Genomic DNA, 21646 nt, shown 5'->3' with positions numbered 1-21646 from the left:
AATCTTCCAGAAAAACCAACAGGAGATGAAGAGATATGAGGAGAGGAAAACCAAAATGAAATGAAAGATTGTTGCTGGCTCAGATACAGGGGAGGACCGGGAATCAGACTGGGGAGGTGGCGCCCTCGGGGGTTATTGGGTCGTGGACAGCCAATCTCTCTCAGCTTAATCAACAGCAGCAGAGGTGATTGCAACACCGCAGGGGACTGCTGGGAAAAAAGGTTGGATGGAGGGGGAGATAGGAATGAATGGGAAGGTCTGGAGGAGGACAGCGAGGATGAGTCAAAGATACAAAAGGAAAGCAGAGGAAGGAAGAGGAAACAAGTGATGGAGTCTGGCAGAAAGATGAAGGAGAACAAAGGAGTGAAAGGAAAACAGGAAGTTTAAATTATTAAATTAATAATTATTAAAAATTTGTTGTACTATATTTACATCGCTTTCAAGACATGGTTTGAACACAATAAAGAAAACAAAAATCTAAATTATATTTTTGCTTCAGATGTGGCAACAATTCCTTGTTTTAAGCTACTTTACAGAGTTAAATCAGGAAACATAAGAGAGATTAGTCTGTCCTTTGTGGCCTGAACGTAGTTTTTAATAATACACAAAATTTTATTAATGTTATAATAAGTAGCTTCGGGTCAGAATTTCACCAGATTCTTGGTTAGCATCGATTAGCATAATGGCTGACTGAAGCAGACCCAATCATGAAAAATAAAATAAAATCCAACAAACGCATTTAAGAACATGAAGATCTTTGCTAACATCTTGAAACACTCATATCAATCAATATTTATATAAAAAATAACAGATGAGCAAACAAGCATCCTTTCTAATCCAGTGGAAGAACAATAATTCTGTGCGTAGATTAGCATCAAGGAATAATTTCAAAATATGCCTTCATGGAGATTTATAGCAACTCTGAAAATCTGGGAATAATGTTCCATCTTTACCAAAAGTAAAGACTTTAAAGCAACGACAGCTCTAGTAAAGGTAGCACATGCTAGCTTTCAAGACATTGGTATTGAACACAATAAAGGAAAACCATTTAGCATCTTTCTTAAACTTTATTACAGCAAGCATTAAACATAGCCCTGTTCATAACTACTGTAAAATCTCTGTCCATAATTCTCTTTAAATGAGCCAAACGTATGCAATTTTGCATTCTGCTAACATTAAATCAGGAAACATAAGAGAGATTAGTCTGTCCTTTGTGGCCTGAACGTAGTTTTTAATAATACACAAAATCTTATTAATGTTATAATAAGTAGCTTCGGGTCAGAATTTCACCAGATTCTTGGTTAGCATCGATTAGCATAATGGCCGACTGAAGCAGACCCAATCATGAAAAATAAAATAAAATCCAACAAACGCATTTAAGAACATGAAGATCTTTGCTAACATCTTGAAACACTCATATCAATCAATATTTATATAAAAAATAACAGATGAGCAAACAAGCATCCTTTCTAATCCAGTGGAAGAACAATAATTCTGTGCGTAGATTAGCATCAAGGAATAATTTCAAAATATGCCTTCATGGAGATTTATAGCAACTCTGAAAAGCTGGGAATAATGTTCCATCTTTACCAAAAGTAAAGACTTTAAAGCAACGACAGCTCTAGTAAAGGTAGCACATGCTAGCTTAATTGGTATTGCTAAAGGAAAACCATTTAGCATCTTTCTTAAACTTTATTACAGCAAGCATTAAACATAGCCCTGTTCATAACTACTGTAAAATCTCTGCCCATAATTCTCTTTAAATGAGCCAAACGTAGCCAGTTAGCTTATGCATGCTAAGATTTTGCATTCTGCTAACAGTAAGCTAACTCTTTTCCATTTAATTAACCTTTCAAATTAGCTTATTACAAGCTAAACTGTTTAAAGTTAGTTAACTTGCTTACATGTAAACTATTTCAGCAAACCAACTAGTAGGTAACTGTTAGCCTTTCAGTTAGCCTACTGCAAGCTAAACCTTTGCTTTTCAGCTTTTGTCGACTCGCTAAACCAATCCTGTGGTTATCATACAGCAAACCAAACTCTTTAGTTTTCTCATCGTTAGCTGAAACCTGCCAGTAAAATGTTAGCTAGAAGAATGTTTTTTTTGTTTGTTTTTTTAAAAAGCTCCACTTTTTAAGTTAGCTTAATGTCTTCTAGATCTTTTCAGTTAGCATGTTAGGTAAATGTTTACAGTTAGCTCTTAGAAGGCTAAGTTTTACTGTTAGCAGAATTAGTTGTCTAAATTTTTTATGTTAGCTTACTGTCAGCTACATTTTTTCACTTAGCATGTAGATAGCTACATTTTACTGCTAGCTCCAACTTCTGAAGTGAACAGGACGCAGAATTAGCTGATTAAACTTTTTACATTAGCTTACTGTCTGCTAGAGTGTTACAGTTATCTGGTAGAAGGCTAAGTTTTACGATTAGCTGAACCTTTTCCGTTTGTTCAACCCAGATAAAGATTTTCAGTTCAACAAGAGCAATGAAGTGTTTCCCTTCAAGCTGCCACAGCAGGAACAAATGTTGGGCAGTCCAGTGAGTCCAGTGAGTAAAAGGCACAATGCTGCCATGAAGAGCAGAGAAACTACGGAGCCTAAAAACTACAGAGCCCACATTTATACACACTTGCATTTTAAGGCCGTTTATAGATGAAAAAAAGTAAATTTACCTCCAAAACATTTATGAGTTCCAGATTAAATTTCTGACTTTGGAAACTAAGAAATTTAAAATTTTTTGCTGAGTTTTATCTTGAAGATTTTTGACTTTTGGAGCCAAGAGATTTATAAGTTTCTCTAGAAAATGTCTGAGATTAATCTCAAAATGTTCCTTTTTTTTGGGTGTAAATTTACTTTCATTTTCCATCTACAGTTTCCCTAAAAAGCTGTTGTACAAACTGGGTCTGATATTAATACCTGCAGGATGTTTTGGAGTAATTAAACTAAATCTCTGCATTCGGTGAAGAACATGTAGGGATGGACGACTTAAAGAAAAATAAACTCAAAGAAATAAGAGTCGATTCCTTTATCTACAGACTTCAACCAAAGGGAAGCTCCAAAAATCAATATTTAAAATGAACTTGCAACAAAATCCAGTAACTTTTGCTGCTTTTTTCCAGCGGGTCGTTGAGCAGAAGGCCTTTAGTGTCTCCAGAGTTTGATATAAACCTTGGCGGCGCGGCGTTGTGGCGGCGGCGTCGCGGCGCCTTACGGGAGTTTCTGGCTGGCGAAGAAGGCCTTGGTCTGGCCGCAGGTTGGGTTGGTGCACAGCGGGCAGCGGAGCGTCAGCTGGCGGGAACACGGCTCGTTGGACTTCAGGTGGGTCTGGACCAGATCCGCCAGAGCCTGGACACCAGAAGATCACAGCTGGAGATTATTTTCAGCAAATATCTAAACGTTCAAGCTGCTAAACGTCAAACCGACGACTCATGATGAAGACAAACCGTCACGTCCGACTCGTAACGCTCCGATACGATTCTGGTCCTGACAAACAGCAGCACAACGTTTCCGCTACGGAGAACTGGACTCCATGACCCTAAACCCTATTTATGGAAAAAGTTACTTAATTTTAAAAGTAACTAAATTAGATTACAAGTTCCTTGTTAGATTCTGTTAGTTTATTCTCTAAATGTTTTTGCAAATCAGGTGAAGTAGTTTGAAGCCAATAGTTTGGTAGGTTGGAACATTATAATAATTATTATTATTATAAGGTCATAGGTCACATTAAAGGTTTACCTTATAAACTCTGAACTTTTTCTTCCCACTTTATGTGAAATCTTGTAGTTTTTTGTTCTATAAATTGTAAAAATTAAATGTTATTTTTACAATTATTTTAGTAATCAATTATTCTGATGATTAATCAATTAATTGATTGATAAGAAAATGTAAACAAATAATTTCTAAATTTCTTTAGTCTAAAATGCAGTAACAGTGTCTTTTTTTAATAAACTTGGTCACTTGTACCAAATAAAAAATACTTCCTATTAATCTCATAATTATTTTTAACAGTTAGACAGAAAAAGGCTCAAAGGAGATTAAAGTTCTGAGTAAAACATTTTTACAAAGAAGGTTTTTTATATTTAATGCAAAATTTATAGTTTTTTTTTACAGTTTTGCTTTAATTATTACTCTCAGGACGTTGTTTTTCAAATCTAAAGACTCCAGTTAATGATTAATCGATTATGAAATTACCTGACGATTATTTCAGTAAACGATTAATCACGATTAATCGTTTTGGTGCTGATTATTTGTAAATGTAGTGGATTATAATCCCTGCAGTGATTAAAGTCCATCGGCGTTGAGCCTCCATCTCGCTGTGCAGAACCAGATCAACACATTTTTCTTCATTTTCCAGCAGCAGCGCCTCACAAAGAAACTAAAAGTGCACCGAGGAAACCATCCTTCAGTAACTACCAACTAATCATCCTCTGGATATTGATTTCCTCCCAGGCCGACACTGGGAGGCTGGGCCAGGGGTCTCTGAGCGCAGCGGGTCCGAGCAGCCGGGCCGCTCGGTTCCACTGTAGTCAGCTGGAAAGGTTCCCATTGATCTGAACCTTCCTTTAATAACGGCAGCAGCGCTGCAGCTGGACTGACCGCGGCGCAGAGGAGGCGTCGCTCACAGCGTCTGAAACCCGCCGTTTCCCTCCAGCTTTCAGCTGAAATCACATCCTGTTTACCGTCTAAACATCCAGAGGATTCAAATGATCTGATTCCAGTTAGGAAACATAAACTGATGCTGCTGTCGGGTTTTTTCTTCTTTAATCGGCTTTTAAATAAAATGCTAAATGTGAAAGAATGATGAGGAGGCACCTTCATGAAGAGAGGGTTCCCGTTCAGCGACTCGGCTCTCCTGATGTTCTCCACTCCACACTGGAGAAACAAAAACAACAGACAGAAAACCATTAGTTGGATTAAAGCTACATTTTATATAGAATAGTTTTGCTTTAATTTAAGAAAAAAAACCACATTTAAATATTTGTTTGCTGCGTTTACATCGGTTTTCTCCAAGAGTAACTTTTTATTTATCGTTTTCTGTTTTCCAAAAACACCAGCAGCCATTGTACGGTGATAAAACCAACTGACCAAACATGCTGGAACTCTGCTGGGGTTGCTAGGCAACGGGACAGCGCTCGTCTGGTGTTGCTAGGTAACCAGCAGAGACGTTACAATCTGGATGTTTCTGAAACGGTTTATTTTCCAGATACTTAAAAAACATTAAACTTATTACCTAAAACCAGCTGAGTGGATTTTTAAAAATAAACGTTTGGATTGTTTTAGAATCAGTTGAAACCCAAATGGAGGAATAAAAACATCAATAATTGGTCCTTTCTAAAGAGAAAAACTGTCATTTTTGGAAGGATTTTAATTAATATGCGTTACATCAACATTTAGTTTCCATTTTGGATCAACAAATTATTTTTGAATTGAATTAGACTTTGCTTGAACTTGTTTTCTGTCCTTTATATTTATTGTTTTCTGTTCATCTTTAATCCTTCAGGCTTCAATCTGAGAGAAAAATGATTATTAGGCTTCATTTGCACTTTTAAAATGTATTTTATTCATTTTAATCTGAAATAAAGGCCTCACATGTGTTTGTGTGGAAGTGCTTGTTGTTTGAAACATTTTTGGAATGTTTTGGAACTGTTTGGGTTTTCCTCACCTCTTCGGCCAACACCTGAGCGTACTCGATGTCCAGCTCATGCAGCGTCTCTATGTGGTCCGATGTGAAGGCGATGGGAACCAGCAGGATGTTCTTCTTCCCTCGCTCACTCAGACCTTTGATCACCTCGTCGGTTTGGGGCCCGAGCCACGCCATGGGGCCCACCTGCAACAGCAAACCACCCGCCACGCTGGTTAACATCTGGCGCCATCTTGTGGAGAACAATTAGCAGTGCAGCAGATTACTTAGGATTTCAGTAAAACTGTTCACCTAAATCGGTGAAAGATTTAAGATGGTCACCAAAGAAAAGTTATTGTTGCACTAAATTTGCCAATATTTATTATAGATTAATATTTTTATTGTAATTTAACTCAGATTTATTGATATTTGTCACGGAAAATTTATTGTTGCACTAAAATCACCAATTAGATGAAAGTGTTTGGTGTCAAATCACAGTCTGATTGTTTTACACACATTAAACAACAAAACAAGCAGAAGCTAACACTGAACTGCTCATTTAAAAAATTAACAATAAAATAAAATGATCATAAAATCACTGCGACAAACTCTGAGCAGCACATCTTCATCTCCTCCAGTTCACAACTGGTATGAGACCAGTTTTATGTTTCTAATTTTTCTATATATTATTACATTAAAGTTGCATGAATAAGATAACATTTGTAATAAAGTTCAAGTAATTAAAATGGGTAACATTATATTATAAGTTGTTTAAAAGGTTCAAAAATGGCAGCCATCTTGGAAAATGTCATCCTGAAAACCAAGTAGTTAATGGGAAATAAATATGTGGAAGTTCATTTTTAGCTACACATTTTACAGTAGAGTAGAATAAACCCGACCCACCCTGGACTGCCACACCAGTCTGTAGGGGTTGCAGTGTCCCAGTCGCTCCATCACCCTCTGCACCGTGGCGCCCACTTCCTGCGGATACGGATCGCCTCGGTTTACCACCTGCAAATACAAACAGGAAGTCTAACGGACGCTTTCCAAGAACTGACTGGAGATTTTTCTTAAACGTCCCAATTTACTTCCAAAAATAGTTTGTTATGTGGGGGACCAGTTGCTGGGGACTTCAGATCAAGGACCCCCTCGCCCCCCCTCCTTCCATTAGATCAAGGACCCCCTTCCATTAAAATTATTCTATGAATATTTTGTTTTGTTATTAAAAAGCACTGTGCTTTATTGTCCATGTAAAGCTGTACATTCATATATATGTTGATAATTATTCTGGCCGATAGTGAAATAAATAAGTTTAGAAAGGGATCAGTTTTGAACAGGCGCTGAGGGGGCAGCCCTGGGTCCTGAGTGCTTGAGGTGTTGAAGAAGCCGAGCAGTAGATAGCAGTCTGAGTGTGACGCACGTGGGATTATGAATGTTGTTCGTATTTCCAGAAAAAAAGGAAAGTAAAGGAAATTTACTACAACCGCCATGTCTCGACATCACTTTTGTTCGAGTGCGCAACAAAATATTGGCGGTTCCACCGAGATTATTAACGCTTCGTCGAGGGACGTTCTTGAGTGATGCTAACCGGAGCGAGCAGCGGCGGGAACGCGCATTCACTGGCAGAGACCGTCTCTCAGCAGCTACGGCTCTTGCAGTTGGATCAGCTCAAAGAGGTGTGGGCAGAAGCTAAAATACAAAGCGGACATTTTGTAACGAGGCGAGCGTTAATACGGTTAATAACAGAGTCCGTTGATGCTGTGATAAATGATGAAGAAGAGGTGGCGAGGCGAGGTGCTATCTTAAGAAAAAGTTAAAATCAATTGAACTGATATCACAACATTTTGAAGATACTGTTGAAGAGGAGGCAACGTGTAACAAGTCACAAAGCACCCAAGCTGTAACTGAACAGATGGACGTGGCAGAAAAATACTGGCAGCTCCACCTTAACAACCAAGCTTTGCAAGAGGAAGTATGGAGGCTAAATTAACGTGTAAATGATGAGCCTTAGAGAACAGTGACTGAAAACGTGAAGCCAACCACAGCAAATAGGCTTCCAGAAGTGACCATATGGAGGGAATTTAAAATATGTGAAAGAACTCAAGCACAATGTCACGAGGCCGTCTTGAGTGTGACGGTTCAATCATAGGGAATAACTGCTTGATTGTTTCCACAGATAAATCTGACCTGGCTGGGAAAAATTTGTCTGCGGACCTCAAAGCTCGGGCTATGATTTCACCATCTCTAACATTTTCTGGGAAGACCTCGATAAATGACAAATTCTCCAGTATTTCGGAAATGGGGCATCAGGTTTAACACACAGGAGTAGCAATGGAGCCCCAGGCAGAAAGTCTGTTCACAAAGACAAAACTGCCGTGAACAAGGGCAGACAGGGTAGCTCAAAGTCAAAAGAAGAGGAAAGACCTACGAACCGTTTGTACAGAGTTCCCTAAAGAAAAACTACCCTGGACAGGGCAGCCCAGCGCCAGAAGAACAAGGAAAACTTTCAGAACCGCTTGTATCAAGTTCCCAAGAGAAAAACGACCTCGGACAGGGTAGCTCACCGTCAGAGGAAGAGGAAAGACTTTGGGACCAGTTTTTACAGATTTCACAAAATAAAAATTACCACGTACAAGTTACTAATGTAACGTCGTGCTTTGTGCATGAATAAAATGAGCTTGAACAGACCCTCATCATGGACAGTGCAAGAAGAAATGCATATGATGCAGCTTTCAAGTTAAAAGCAATCGGTGCAGCTTATGTATGTACAAAATGTGTTTCCTTTAAAAATGTAGGGGGTGTGGCTTATAATCAGGTGTTACGGTATGTACACGCCTCCGATTTTGATTTTGTCTTGTTTTCTGTATCAGTGCTGTATAAGTTTTGTCCTGTTATTGTTCTTTCCTTTTCTATTTTTGCATAAATGTTCAAAAATACCTAATAAGCATAATTCATAAAAAAAAATTAATGTGTGATGAATGAAAATGCAGATTATTATCTATGCTGTTGAACATATTTAGTTCATAGATTGTTGTTTTCAGTGTCAGTTCAGCATTTAAAAGGACAAGTTAACAGATCAGACCTTTATAGTCTGTTAAATGTTTTCCTCCGTCGTTCTTTCTGTTCAGATTCTGTGGGAGAAGGTATGAAGTTTTGCTTTCTGTGTTCGATTGATGTTTTTAAGCATAATAATTGACAATTTGATTATTGTTCTTGTAAAATAATGTGCTTTGCAGCACTTGAATTCTGTTAAACAGGATAGAACTGAGTTAGCAGCTGTTTTGATGCTCTTATGCTAATGAGACATTGCTAATGAAAACGCTCCATCCATGTGGTGAAACAGTGTTCATGTTAAACAGGCGCTGTGGAGGAAAAGCCTGTTTGAATGAATATTTTCTGCTGTTTGAATGCAGGTATGTGATTCATCATTTTTGGTGTGGGATTATTTATTTTATTTTATTTTTCTTTCTTATTTATGTACTGTTTAAGATTATTATGCTCATGTTTGGGCTTAGTTATTAATTATTGTTGCAATTATTTTTATTTTGTAAGGTAAATGTGTTATTTTACACAAGTCGCACACGCGCTGTGGAGCACTGTGAAGAAAAAGCCTGTTTGAATGCAGGAGCATTAAAAGTGTCTTCAGATCAGCTGTTGTCCGGCTTTTATTTCCCACAACACACAACGCAGAATCAACTCCACTACATTGGCAGAAAAATACTGGCAGCTCCACCTTAACAACCAAGCTTTGCAAGAGGAAGTATGGAGGCTAAATGAACGTGTAAATGATGAGCCTCAGAGAACAGTGACTGAAAATGTGAAGCCAACCACAACAAACAGGCTTCCAGAAGTGACCATATGGAGGGAATTTAAAATATGTGGTCAGATAGGGGAGAGGGGTCAGAAAGACTGACTCTCATACACAAACTTAATGCATCAGATTGAGAGAGGCTGAGAAAAGGACACAGTGATGCTGAAGAAATAAAACCAATCAGCCCTGGTTTAAGCAAAACTTCCTCTTCAGGGCAATCGAACTGAAAGAGAGGCTGTTGCAGATGAGCAGTACAGTGCCGACTTCATTCAGAGGAAATTCCTGAGGTCAGTCAGTACTTGATGATCAGACAGTGACCGATGAGACTCTTATTGAAAAGATGAATGAGGCTGTAAGTGTGGATTCAGAACGACAGGCAGCAAAACCAGGCTGCACCTATCGCCAGTTTGGGAATCCAAGAACACTCAGCTGAAGTGATGAAGCAGAAAACCTGTAAAACATCTGAGCCCATCAGTTCCAGGGAGTCAGAGTCGTGTGAAACAGTAAGACTGCTCATAGAAGAGATTGCTGAAATGAAGAAAAGCACGACCAGCTCTCAGTCTGCTCACCACGCGAGAAGGAATGTCCAAAGGAGATGCAAGTAAGTAAGTGTGGACAGTTGGGACGCTGCTCCAGGGCTGCAGGCGACCAAAAAGGTTGACTGTGAAACCTGATGGCATGAATGTGGACATGCAAACCTCCACACATTCACAACAACACACAGTACTCCAAGGAGAAGCTGAGGAAAAGGTGGATGAGCGGCTCTGTGCAGCTGGAGGCACAAGTGGAAATGGATGAGAAAGCAAAGAAAATCGTAGGTTCCACTCATGCCAGTCGCCTCTCCATGCATCAGCACACCAAGCTGAGGGCTCTGATGGGAAATAAGTGCCTGGTGCATCTCTGAGGATGTGCCAACCAACTTCCCGGCAACTTTTCAGAAACTTACAGATTGATTTTTACTAAACTCCTGGATTACTTTCTATGAACGTACAAAATAATTTAGTGCAGTTTAAAGTCTAATTTCCCAGAATTTACAGAATACGTTTCCAGATTATCCCGGGTTTTTTCTAGAACTTGGATGTTTTTCTTCCAGAACTTTCAGGTTATTTTCTTGAAACTTAAACATTTTTGCAGTACACATCATATGTCTCTCATACATACAGGTTACCTTCATGCAGCTTCACATTTCCCAAAACGTTCATGTCACTTTCTCAGATCGTACAGGATGCGTTTCTAAAACCTGCATTTCAACTTGAAGACATTTTCTAGAATGTTCCAGAAAATGCCAAGGCTACTTCAGCAGAAATTACTATTCATTTTCCTGAAACATGAAGGTTACTTTTCCATAACTTTGTTACTTTTTCAAATTGTTCATGCTAAGTTTTCAAGCTGGTTTCTAGGATTTTACAAAGTACTTTTAAAGGGTAACTTTCTAGAACTTCTCCAGACTTGTGCATTAGTTTCTGGTGGTCGTTTCTTACACTTTGCTTTACTAGAACATCCAAAGTACTTCAGTGTCATTTAAAGGATACTTTTTCAGATCTTACATGTTACTTTTAAGATACTTTCCCAGATTAAGTTATAATCTTTCAAGAAACTTACTGGAGATTTTTTCTTGAACATCCCAAAGTACTTTCCAAAATTTTTTTATTACTTTAGCATAAATTACTGGCAACATTTCTGAAACTCAAAGGTTGCCTTTCCAGAACTTTGTGTTTATTTTACGTTTTCAAGCTGCCAGTTTAAGTTTAATGTGAATTGCAACAAAAACTTCTTCATAAACCTTTAAGTTAATGAAAATCAGGATGTATTTGATTAATCAAGAACCCATCCATCCATTTTCTAACACCCTTGTCTCTAATGGGTGTTAGAAACCAGGAGGGTTGCTGGTTCCTCTCCAGCTGCGTTCTGGGCGAGAGGCGGTTCACCCTGGACAGGTTGCCAGTCTGTCGCAGGGCAACACAGAGACATACAAGACACACAACCATTCACACTCACACCTAGGAACCCACCATGCACAGGGAGAACATGCAAACTCCGTGCAGAAAGACCCCGGGCCGGGAATCGAACCCAGGACCTTCTTGCTGCAAGGCAACAGCTCTACCAACTGCACCACTGTGCAGCCGTCAAGAACCATCATCAATAAATGCCAGATATTTGTGACTCACAGCCATTGGAAGCGAATGAGCCGAGAACAAAATGACGACATCGTCCCTCTTTTGGTCTGGAAACTTCAGCAGCTCATTCCTGATGTGTTCTGCAAAACACTAAAAAAACAAAACAATATGTTTAGTCATATTTTCTGATTTATTTACTTTTGGCTTTTTTTGTTTTGAATTTTCCAGCAGTTGTCATTTCTAACCTCCACCAGCAGGGGGTGTGTGGGCCAGCGGTCGATGACGCTCCAGCGCATCTTTGGCCTGTCTCCTCTGTTGCTATAGTAACGGTAGATGGCGTTCAGACTGCTGCCTGTTGACGGAGACGAGGCGTTATCGCTTTAAGCAACAAACCGAACCGGGACGCGTTTCCAGAGCGAACCGACGGGCCGCCGACCTGTGGTGGAGCAGCTGTACTGGGGATACTGGGTGAAGGCCACGGCTCGCTCCACGCCGTCCCGCTCCATCTCCTCGATGGCGTCCTCCGTCAGCGGGTTCACGTACCGGAAGCCGATGTAGAACTTGTGAGGAGCTGAGAAAACGTTTGAAATAACGAGTCACAGCAGGAAAAACAAAAGCTGCTAAAAAAACAACTTTTATTAGTTTGAACAATTTCTAACCCAGAAAAATTATTAGAGCTAAAAAGAACTGTTATTTTAAACAAATCTTTCATTCTGAACACATTCTTTAAGGTGAACTGTGTCAGTATTCTGAATAGATTATTATAATTTTGAACAAAGTCTGTGTATTTCTGACTTTAAACTGCCATCTTTAAAACGGAGGAAAAAAAGCAACAAAAGTCAGAAACTGTTGAGCAGCTGCTGATTGTGGGGGTTTTAGATAACAGAGTCCTTCAGGGTGTGAGCAGACACTCCTTCACTATCTTCCCTCGCAGTCTGATGACAGCGCTAACGCCAACGCTAGCCACTTCCACAGATGCTTCTGTCATTCTGTTCTGTCTTAATCCAACTGCTCTAAATGAACGGTTGAAACAGTTCATTCATGATAATCTTTATTGTAGAAGTACCATGACACACTCTGTCTGTGTCACACACAAATCCGTCCCCTTGGGAACATAACCTGATCCAACAATCCACTTGATGCAATGCTAACCAATTACAGTGATGCTAACAGCTTCCAGAGATGTAAACTGCTAACCTCTTCTAAACATGCTAATGAAATTCTAACAGATTCCAAATTTGATGACCGATTCCAGAGATGCTAACTGCTTCCAGAGATGCTAACTGCTTCCAGAGATGCTAACTGCTTCCAGAGATGCTAACTGCTTCCAGAGATGCTAACCTGTGTCTGGGCTGATGTCGTCCAGCAGCTTCACCATGCCCTCGCCCTGCATGGACGTCCAGTGTTTGATGGGCGATCCGCCGCCGATCTTGCTGTACTGCTCCTGGATCTTCGGCGTGCGCCGCTTGGCGATGAACGGGCCGAGCTTGCTGTGGGTCAGAGAGCGGGTCAGAATGCCAGCGAAGCGACGGAGATGCTAACGGAGACGTGCTAAGTGCTGAAGCTCACTTCTGAACAGGAAGCTTCATCAGGTCGGTGTCCATGAAGAGCCGCAGCAGGAAGTCGTGGACGTCTTCCAGTTTCTCCGGACCGCCCATGTTCAGCATCAGGATTCCAGTTTTAGGCTTCCTGATGGACGAAGAGATGGATGGAATGATTCATCCAACTGTGCATCCAATCAAAAACCACTCATCCATCCATCAAGCCTTCCATCTACCAACCATCTGATTGATCATTCATCCATTCAACCAACAAACCATTCACCAATTCATCCAACCATTGATCCAACCAACAATTCATTCAACAATCCAACAATTCATCTAATGATCCCATCCATCCATCCATCCGATCCATCCAACCATTCATCCATCCATCTGACCAACAAACCATTCATCCAACAATCAAACTATCTGTCCATCCAACAGTAAATCATCCATCCAACCATCTGGTAAAACTCTTGCACAGTTTTATGTTCCTAAGAAAACTGATGAAGCAACCTTGAGGTCTTATTAACTAACAGGATGTGATGCAATCTTCTTTCTTTCTGTTTTGACATCAGAGGACTTCCTTCCTCTAGGGAACTTTTTACTGCAGGAAACAGGAAGCAGTCATAAAGCGAGTAACAGGAGGATTCCCAGCTCAGCAGATTAACTCCTAACTGTCCACAGTTCAAGATGTTTCTGGATGTGTTCAGAGCATCTGGAAGTCCTGAGGAAAGTTTAAACTTGAATGATGTTTTCCATCCATCGGTCTAGACGTGTGTCTGTTACCTGCTCTCCTGTGTTTCTGGAGCTGCATTCTGAGCTAAAGCTGCAGCCGTGGATCGTCTCCTTAAAGTCAACCCAACGTTGCTCCTGGCAACTGAAACAGAAATAAAAACACTTCCTGTGATGCTTTTCTATTCATTTACTATTTGTTTAAGATCTGAGTTTAATTAATCCCAATATTAGTTGTGCAACAAATTACATCATTATTGATATTAATAATTTCAGAACAAGGTAGTATAAAAATATATAAAACTTGATCTTTAACAGAGAGCCAACAAAGATTAGAAAAAATTTTGTTTTGCAAATGTTTATAAAAACTGAACAATTTTCTGCCAGAACCAAATTAATAATAGATGAAGACAATTTATATGGCAGCTGGTACAGAAAACCAAGGTAGAAATCTATTGTTAATCAATTCATGTTAAATAAATGAAAAAAAAAATTTACTTATTAAATATCTGGTCATTATTTCAGTTCGAGTCAGGCAGAACTGATCTAACCGTTCCCATAGCAACGATCAGGAGCAGGACCCTGGCCCAGAACCACAGTGACCTCACTGATGAGGTCACAGATGACATCATGTGCATCACAACAGATCAAAGAGGTTCTGAGGCTTTGACTGCTTGAATCTCAACACATCAGTTAGGATCCAAACGCTTCAGTGAGATTCAGATTTAGTGTCTAGTGAAGATTTTTGAGTTTCCAAGATGCCATACCCTTTCATTTTACCACTCGGTTTTGGACTTGGATACCTGGCAACGACAGGGATGAGGAAGGTTTTCGAAAATTTCTTTCCTGGAAACGACTCAGACGAAAGTTTGAGTCGTTTCTCAAACTCCGAGGATGTGGAGAGAGATTTGTTTTGGGACGGTCTTCCATCGGTTCCCACAGATCAAACTGACCCGGCTGGGGAAGTTTCTTCTGTTGAAAGTTTGAGTCGTTTCTCAACCACCCAGGACGTGGAGAGAGATTTGTTTTGGGACGGGCTTCCATCGGCACCCAGAGATCAAGCTGACCCGGCTGGGGAAGTTTCTTCTGTCAGTCAGAATGTTAACAGTGAAAGAACTCTCAGCAGTTCTACAAGCACAATGTCACGAGGCCGTCTGGAGTGTGACAATTCAATCATAGAAAATAACTGCTCGACGGTTTCCAAAGAAAAATCTGACAAGCATGGGAAAACTTTGTCTGGGTCGAACCTCAAAGCTTGGGCTACGATTTTACCATCTCAAATGTGTTCAGAGAAGACAACGACAAATGGGGAATTGTCCATTATTTCGGAACGCAAATGTTCCCCAAACGGGGCATCAGGTTTAACACAGAGTAGCAGCAGTGGAGCCCCAGCCAGTAAGTCTGTTCACAAAGACAAAACTGCCCTGAATGAGGGCAGACAGGGTAGCTCAAAACCAAAGATAGAGGAAAGACCTACGGAACCATTTTTACAGAGTTCCCAAAAGAAAAACTACCTCGGACAGGGGAGTCCAGCGTCTAAAGAAGAGGAAAGACTTTGGGACAGGTTTTTACAGACTTCCCAAAAGAAAAACTACCTCGGACAGGGTAGTCCAGCGTCTAAAGAAGAGGAAAAACTTTGGGACAGGTTTCTACACTGTTCCCCAAAGAAAAACTACTCCGGAAGGCATAACTCACCGTCAAACGAAGAGGAAAAACTTTGGGACAGGTTTTTACAGAGTTCCCTAAAGAAAAACTACTCCGGACGGGTTAGTTCATCGTCAGAGAAAGAGGACAGACTTCCGGTACCATTTTTACAGAGTTCCCTAAAGAAAAACTACTCCGGACGGGTTAGTTCATCGTCAGAAGAAGAGGAAAGACTTTCGGACAAGTTTTTACACTGTTCCCCAAAGAAAAACTACTCCGGACGGGTTAGCTCATCGTCAGACGAAGAGGAAAGACTTTGGGACAGGTTTTTACACTGTTCCCCAAAGAAAACCTACCCTGGACAGGGTAGCTCATCGTCGGACGAAGAGGACAGACTTTCGTAGTCGTTTGTACAGACTGCCCAAGAAAAAAACAACCTCAGACAGGGTAGCCCACCGTCAAAAGAAGATTAAATACTTTGGGACAGGTTTGTACAGATTTCCCTAAAATAAACTACCCCACTGAGGGTAGCCCACCGTCAAAAGAAAAAGAAAGAATTTCGGAACCATTGGCATAGATTGTCCTAAAGACAAACTACCCCAGATGGGGTAGCCCACAGTAAAAAGGAGAAGAAAGACTTTTGGACCAGACTTTACTGAGTTCCCAAAAGAAAAACTGATCCTGATTGTGAAATTTGCTATGATCAGTGAAAAAAGTATTCTGTGATTACGGCTGCCGTAAAGACGGCAGAGGACAACGTCTGTAAAAGTTTCCCAACAGGTTCAGAAATTGTTGGCAGTTTTTAGAGCATTCTGAACCTGTTCTGAAGAAAACGTGTTCAAAAGCGAGATTCATAATGAGAAGCAAACACATGAAGAGAAACGCCACACTCCACAGAAAATCCCTCCTAATGGTTTCTCCTGCCACTCCTCTCCAAAACAGCAAGGCTGATTTTGGAGAGGAACCAGAAACATTGAATTTGTGAATAAACTATCAAAAGTTAATATTCTGTTAGCAGGTTTCTCTCCGGGCGCTCCGGCTTCCCCCACAGCCCAAAAAGATTTAGTGCACTTTATAATGGATGTATGTTAATAATAATACTTATTATTATTATTATTATTATTATTATTATTATTATTATTATTATTATTATTATTATTATTATTATTATTATAACATCACCATTACTATATATAAATAGATATATCTATCCATCTATCAATCAAAAGATATATCTATATCTCTCTCTCTTTATATATAAATATATATCTATATGTAGATCTAGCTATCTACATATACAGATCTATATGTATAGATATAGATATAGCTATATAGATAGGTATATATATATATACACACACACAGTATAGACCAAACATTTGGACATAACTGTGTGTCCAAACTTTTGGTCTGTTCTGTATATAGATGGATAGATCGATAAATAGATCTATATATAGATCTATTTATCGATCTATCTTTATATGTGATACTTTTCTATAAATTTACTATTTGTTTAAGATCTGAGTTTAATTAATTAATTAATAATAAATAGGCCTGTCGCGATAAATGATAAATCAATTAATCGTACGATAAATTTAAATTATCGACGTCATTTTAATTATCGCCATTATCGTCTCTCCCAGCCTTTTTCTCTTTCTGTTGATGACACTGAATGAAAAAAGGTTCAACTCCGGTGCTCTCCACTGACCCTCCCTTCCTCATTTCCTCAGTGTAATGTCCAGTTCACACTACACCATCTTACAGCTGTCAGTCGATTGTCGACCCATTTTCAAAACCTGAGAGATCAAACATTAGCCGACAGAAATCCTAGGTATAACGGTTCCATCGGGTTCCATCGTGCCGTGTGATGTCCAACAATGGGCACAAAATAATGGCTACAAGTCCAGTTAACTAATTTTAAAACCAGGCATTAATCAATGCTTTACTACAATCTACCTGCAGTGCATGTGGCTCTAGTGTCAGCGTAACGTCCTGACTGAATGAAAATCATTAGAACCTATTTATGTCACGTTAACGAAGAACAGCTGAAAAGTTACCGGGTTCATCAACTGGTACCAATTTGGCTCCAACTCCTCCCCTCATCATTTCTATATTCTTTACACCAAATGTTTTATAAACATTAATGTTGTTTCCACATATCATCTCCAATGTCCGCTGGACTTCGGGTTGCGCCGTGTCAGCTGTTTGGGATTCCCCTCTGTAATTTCCCCTCAGAAAGCAGGAGGAGAATCCGGCTTTCTGATTGGCTACCTGTCACATTCAACAGGCTGCGTTAAGCTCCCAGTGGGGAAAACCCCTGATTTAGATCGGAGCGCCACAACGATCTACCGTAACACACCACACACTACAGGATGATCGGTTATGAAACCACAAGAGACAATCTGAGAACATCAACGTTCTCAGATTGTCTTCAGGGGAAAATGTAGGAGTGAACTAACGTGTAGTGTGAACTATTGCATCAGGTAGTCGATGTTCCATCTTCTCTATTTAAATCTAATGATTACTGAAGGACAATATGTTTTACAGACTTTATAATCTGCACTCTTTTGGTTGAATGCAGTATTTATTTACACTTTGGTGTTTTTATTCAAGTACATTTTTGTTAATGGAGACTGAGAATCCATTTTATTTTTGTTTTTGGTTGTTTGGTTTATTTTATCAGTTCCAGTGTTGAGTGTTCTTTTGAAAATAAAGTGTATCTATCTTTGGCAGGAAATCACATGAATTATTATGTCATTTCCATTAAATCAGTTTAAAAAGGTCTTCAAACAATATTATCGTCTATCGCAATAGTTTTTTGAGAAAATTAATTGCTCAGCAAAATTTGCTATCGTGGCAGAACTAATAATAATAATAATAATAATAATAGTTATTAATAATAATGATAATAATATTATTATTACTACTAATAATAATGATAATCATAGTTATTATTATTAAATTATTATATTACCTATCAATCAATAGATATATCTCTATATCTATATATCTCTATATCTAGATAGATCTATATCGATATACATATCTAACTAAATCAATATCTATATCCATCTATCTCTTTCTATCAATATCTGGATGGTTGCATGCATATATTCAGGAAACTGAGATTAATTGATCTATAATTAATTTGGGGGTTTTATTGTTAATTACTTGAAAGTGGGCATTTTTTTCTTCATTTGTTTTGTTTGGGTTTGGTGCTGGTACTGGATGTAGATTAAACGTCATATTTTAATTTTCTCTGCATTAGATTGAAATTCAGGCAGTAATGTCACTGGAGGGTTTGTGTCAACTGTTGCAAATAAAGCTTGAGCATTGTTAATGTTTTTGTTTATGACATCTGCAAAGAAAGCCTCCCTTTCATGTTTTAGTGTTAAATGATAGTTATCTAGTCTTTCTTTATAGATTTCAAAATAAACATAAAGTTGAGTTTTGCGCCATTTTCGTTCTGCCCTACAGCAGAGTTGTCTTGCAGATTTAACTGTTTGTGCATTTTTCCATGGAGATTTCCTCTTACCAAACACAACCTTCATTTTAATTGGGGCAATGGAATCAATGATATCTGAAACTTTAGACTGAAAATCATTTACCAACTTATCTACATCATTACAGCTTAAGGGTGAGGAAGAAGAGTAGATTGGATTAAATGTTTCTGCTGTGTTGTCTGTGAAGAACATTTTGTTATTGTAGCTTTTTGGCTAAGTGAGTCAATGTTGATTGTGCTTTTAAAGACAGAAAATGATCTGACAGGGCGACATCAGTTACAGAAACATTGGAAATATTCACACAGTTTTTCTCCTCCATTGATTAAGATGGTGAATTATACCAACATATAAACCAATTGCTGTTTATTTGCCCCTCTGTCTTGCCAATATGAGTGTAGAAGTCAACAACAATTATTAAGCAATCATAATCAATGCATATGAGAGCTAGAAGTTCATTAAAATCAGCAAAGACGTTTTCTACACATGTTGCAGTTTTGTTTAAAGTTGGTGTCAGAGTTTGTTTATAGCATTTTACCTCAATACCCAGATACTCAAGAGATGAAATGACCCAAAAAGATTTTGTTACAATTTATGATATTCTTAAATATAGAAGCCACGCCTCCCCCATTTTTATGGTTTCTACTGTCACTTTAAATGCGTTTAATAGCATAAGAAACGCAAACATACTTTAAAAACATTTAAACTTTCAAAACATGGCTGCAACTTTCATGGCCCCAACGGCTGCAGTAGTACGGCTTGGCCGCCAGGGGGAGAGCGTGTAAGGTTACGCAAGTGTAAAAGTCTGTAGTTGTGTAACGACGTGTAACATGCTGGCTGGTCACTTCGCTTCCCGCAGTAAAAGCGCCTAAACAGAACCATGATGCGTTCACGGAGCAGCTTACTGAAGCTAAATGGGGGATAAGATCATTATGTAACGGAGACGTTAAACTGAAACATAATTAAGGCTGGAAACTTTGTCAAGATGGAGAAAATGAGCACCGGAAAGAGGAAGCAAGAGCTTCTTGAGATAATTCTAACTTTATTTAAATACACCGAATGATTGATTAGAGCAGACAAGTTTTAAATATTTTAAATACTGAATAGTGATCTGTTGATTATTATAATAAGTTTTCGCACCGTAACCAAACGTGTTAAAGCGCTCAGAAGTGACGGAGACGTGTTGTTTTTGAAAAAATCCCGACCGGAAGTTGTGTCTTCCTTTTGGTAACTTGATGCTCTCACATGTAGCGTCAATGTCAGGGTCCAAAGGAAGCCCCGACAAGCAAATAAAACACTTTAAACAACAAAAAAGGCATAATATTACACTTTATTTAATGACATTAAAATTAGAAATTATTTTAAAGCACCAGAGCGCAGTTTTAGTTTGGATAAATTTCTGAACATTCAGATACTTACAGTGGAGCAGGCGCCCGGCGCTGCCCAGCGCTGCCATCCCGCCGCAGTTCCCGGATCCCGGCTGAAACACGGTCCAGATGGCTGCGCTCCCTGCGGTGGATCCCACTCGTGTCAACAGCCCACTGGACAGGTGGAATAGCGGGTCAGCCCCGGTGTGAAAGCCAGATTCCTTCAGCTTCAGCCGGCTGAAGGCGCGGACTTCCGGCAAGTTTAAGTTGATAACAACTCACTTCCGGTTTCATACCTACAAAATAAAGTCGTGGCGCAGCAGCTCGCTTGAAAGGGATAAAATTATATGTTTTTAGCCTCTGATTTAATATATATTTTAGAAATACATGTCACTGTAGTATAAATATGCTACTTTATGATATATATTTTGATTTTATTAGTCTATGTGGCTATTTTATATGTTCCACTGTAGATATTTTTTGCTTTGGTAGCAGTCAGTCTTGCAACCAATCTGAAGAGGCCTCTGACCGAAGACTGTTACTGCATGACAGTCACATTTATTTAATTTCCCTTTAGGATCAAAGAAGTATTTTTGAAGTCATTACATGCTAACCGCCAAACATCCAGGCAGCAGAAAAATACTATATTGCAACATATTCTGGATGACATCATCAGCTGTTAGAAATTTAGCTAATCCAACTCATTTGCTACTGCTACCCCTCATTAAATCTCTGTCATAGTTTAGATATTATTTGAGCCTTTATGAGATGCTAATGAGCTTTAAAATTGTAGAAACAACACCTTGCTGCCATGGTTACGTGTCTAAAAGTTAAAAGCAAGCTGTATTTTTCTTTTTGTGCTCCAACTTGCCTGTTTCTTGCTGGTATATCTGAAATTCCCAGATCAGAGAGGAAACCGTTTCAAAAGAGTCATGCTTTTAATGTGAAATGTGTTTTGCTCCTTAACTTCTGGTTAAAACGGCTAGCTTGATGTCATTGGTCATCAGTGTTGCGTCACATGCACGCTTATCTCGTTCCTTTGACCACGCCCACCGCACGAGGGACACGCCCACATTACAGAACCATTGATGCCTGATGGCAGGAAGCAAAGACCAGAGTTAAAACTCTCCAGTTTGGTTTTATAATTAAATTAAATAATAAAATAGAGCTGGGTGACTCCCGCCGCTTTTATTCTGAAGGAAAATGCTAAACTGTTTAAATTAAGAGCTGAACAGTTTAAAACAATGTCAATATGACACACATGTAATTAGTAATTTTTATTTATTTACAGGTTTTCACTGATTCAGATGAAATA

At 39.1% G+C, this 21646-nt stretch overlaps 2 protein-coding genes across 8 annotated transcripts in view; both read right to left on the bottom strand.

Annotated features, from left to right (window-relative positions):
• LOC122846989 (NACHT, LRR and PYD domains-containing protein 12-like) overlaps positions 1–21646 on the bottom strand; it is a 626610-nt gene that overhangs the window by 173818 nt on the left and 431146 nt on the right. The gene's annotated exons all lie outside the window — the stretch shown is intronic.
• fech (ferrochelatase) lies at positions 3007–20582 on the bottom strand. The gene is made up of 11 exons (XM_044144367.1): positions 20384–20582; positions 13875–13965; positions 13114–13233; positions 12886–13034; positions 11981–12115; positions 11790–11896; positions 11596–11694; positions 6520–6627; positions 5659–5823; positions 4809–4868; positions 3007–3341 (listed from the first exon to the last, which is right to left on the bottom strand). Exons 1-11 carry the CDS (start codon positions 20418–20420, stop codon positions 3204–3206), a joined length of 1209 nt encoding a protein of 402 aa, XP_044000302.1. The 5' UTR covers positions 20421–20582; the 3' UTR covers positions 3007–3203.

Source organism: Gambusia affinis, linkage group LG17 (genome assembly GCF_019740435.1).
Source record: "Gambusia affinis linkage group LG17, SWU_Gaff_1.0, whole genome shotgun sequence".
NCBI classification, from domain to species: Eukaryota; Metazoa; Chordata; class Actinopteri; order Cyprinodontiformes; family Poeciliidae; genus Gambusia; species Gambusia affinis.
This window is presented reverse-complemented; position numbering and strand designations above follow the sequence as displayed.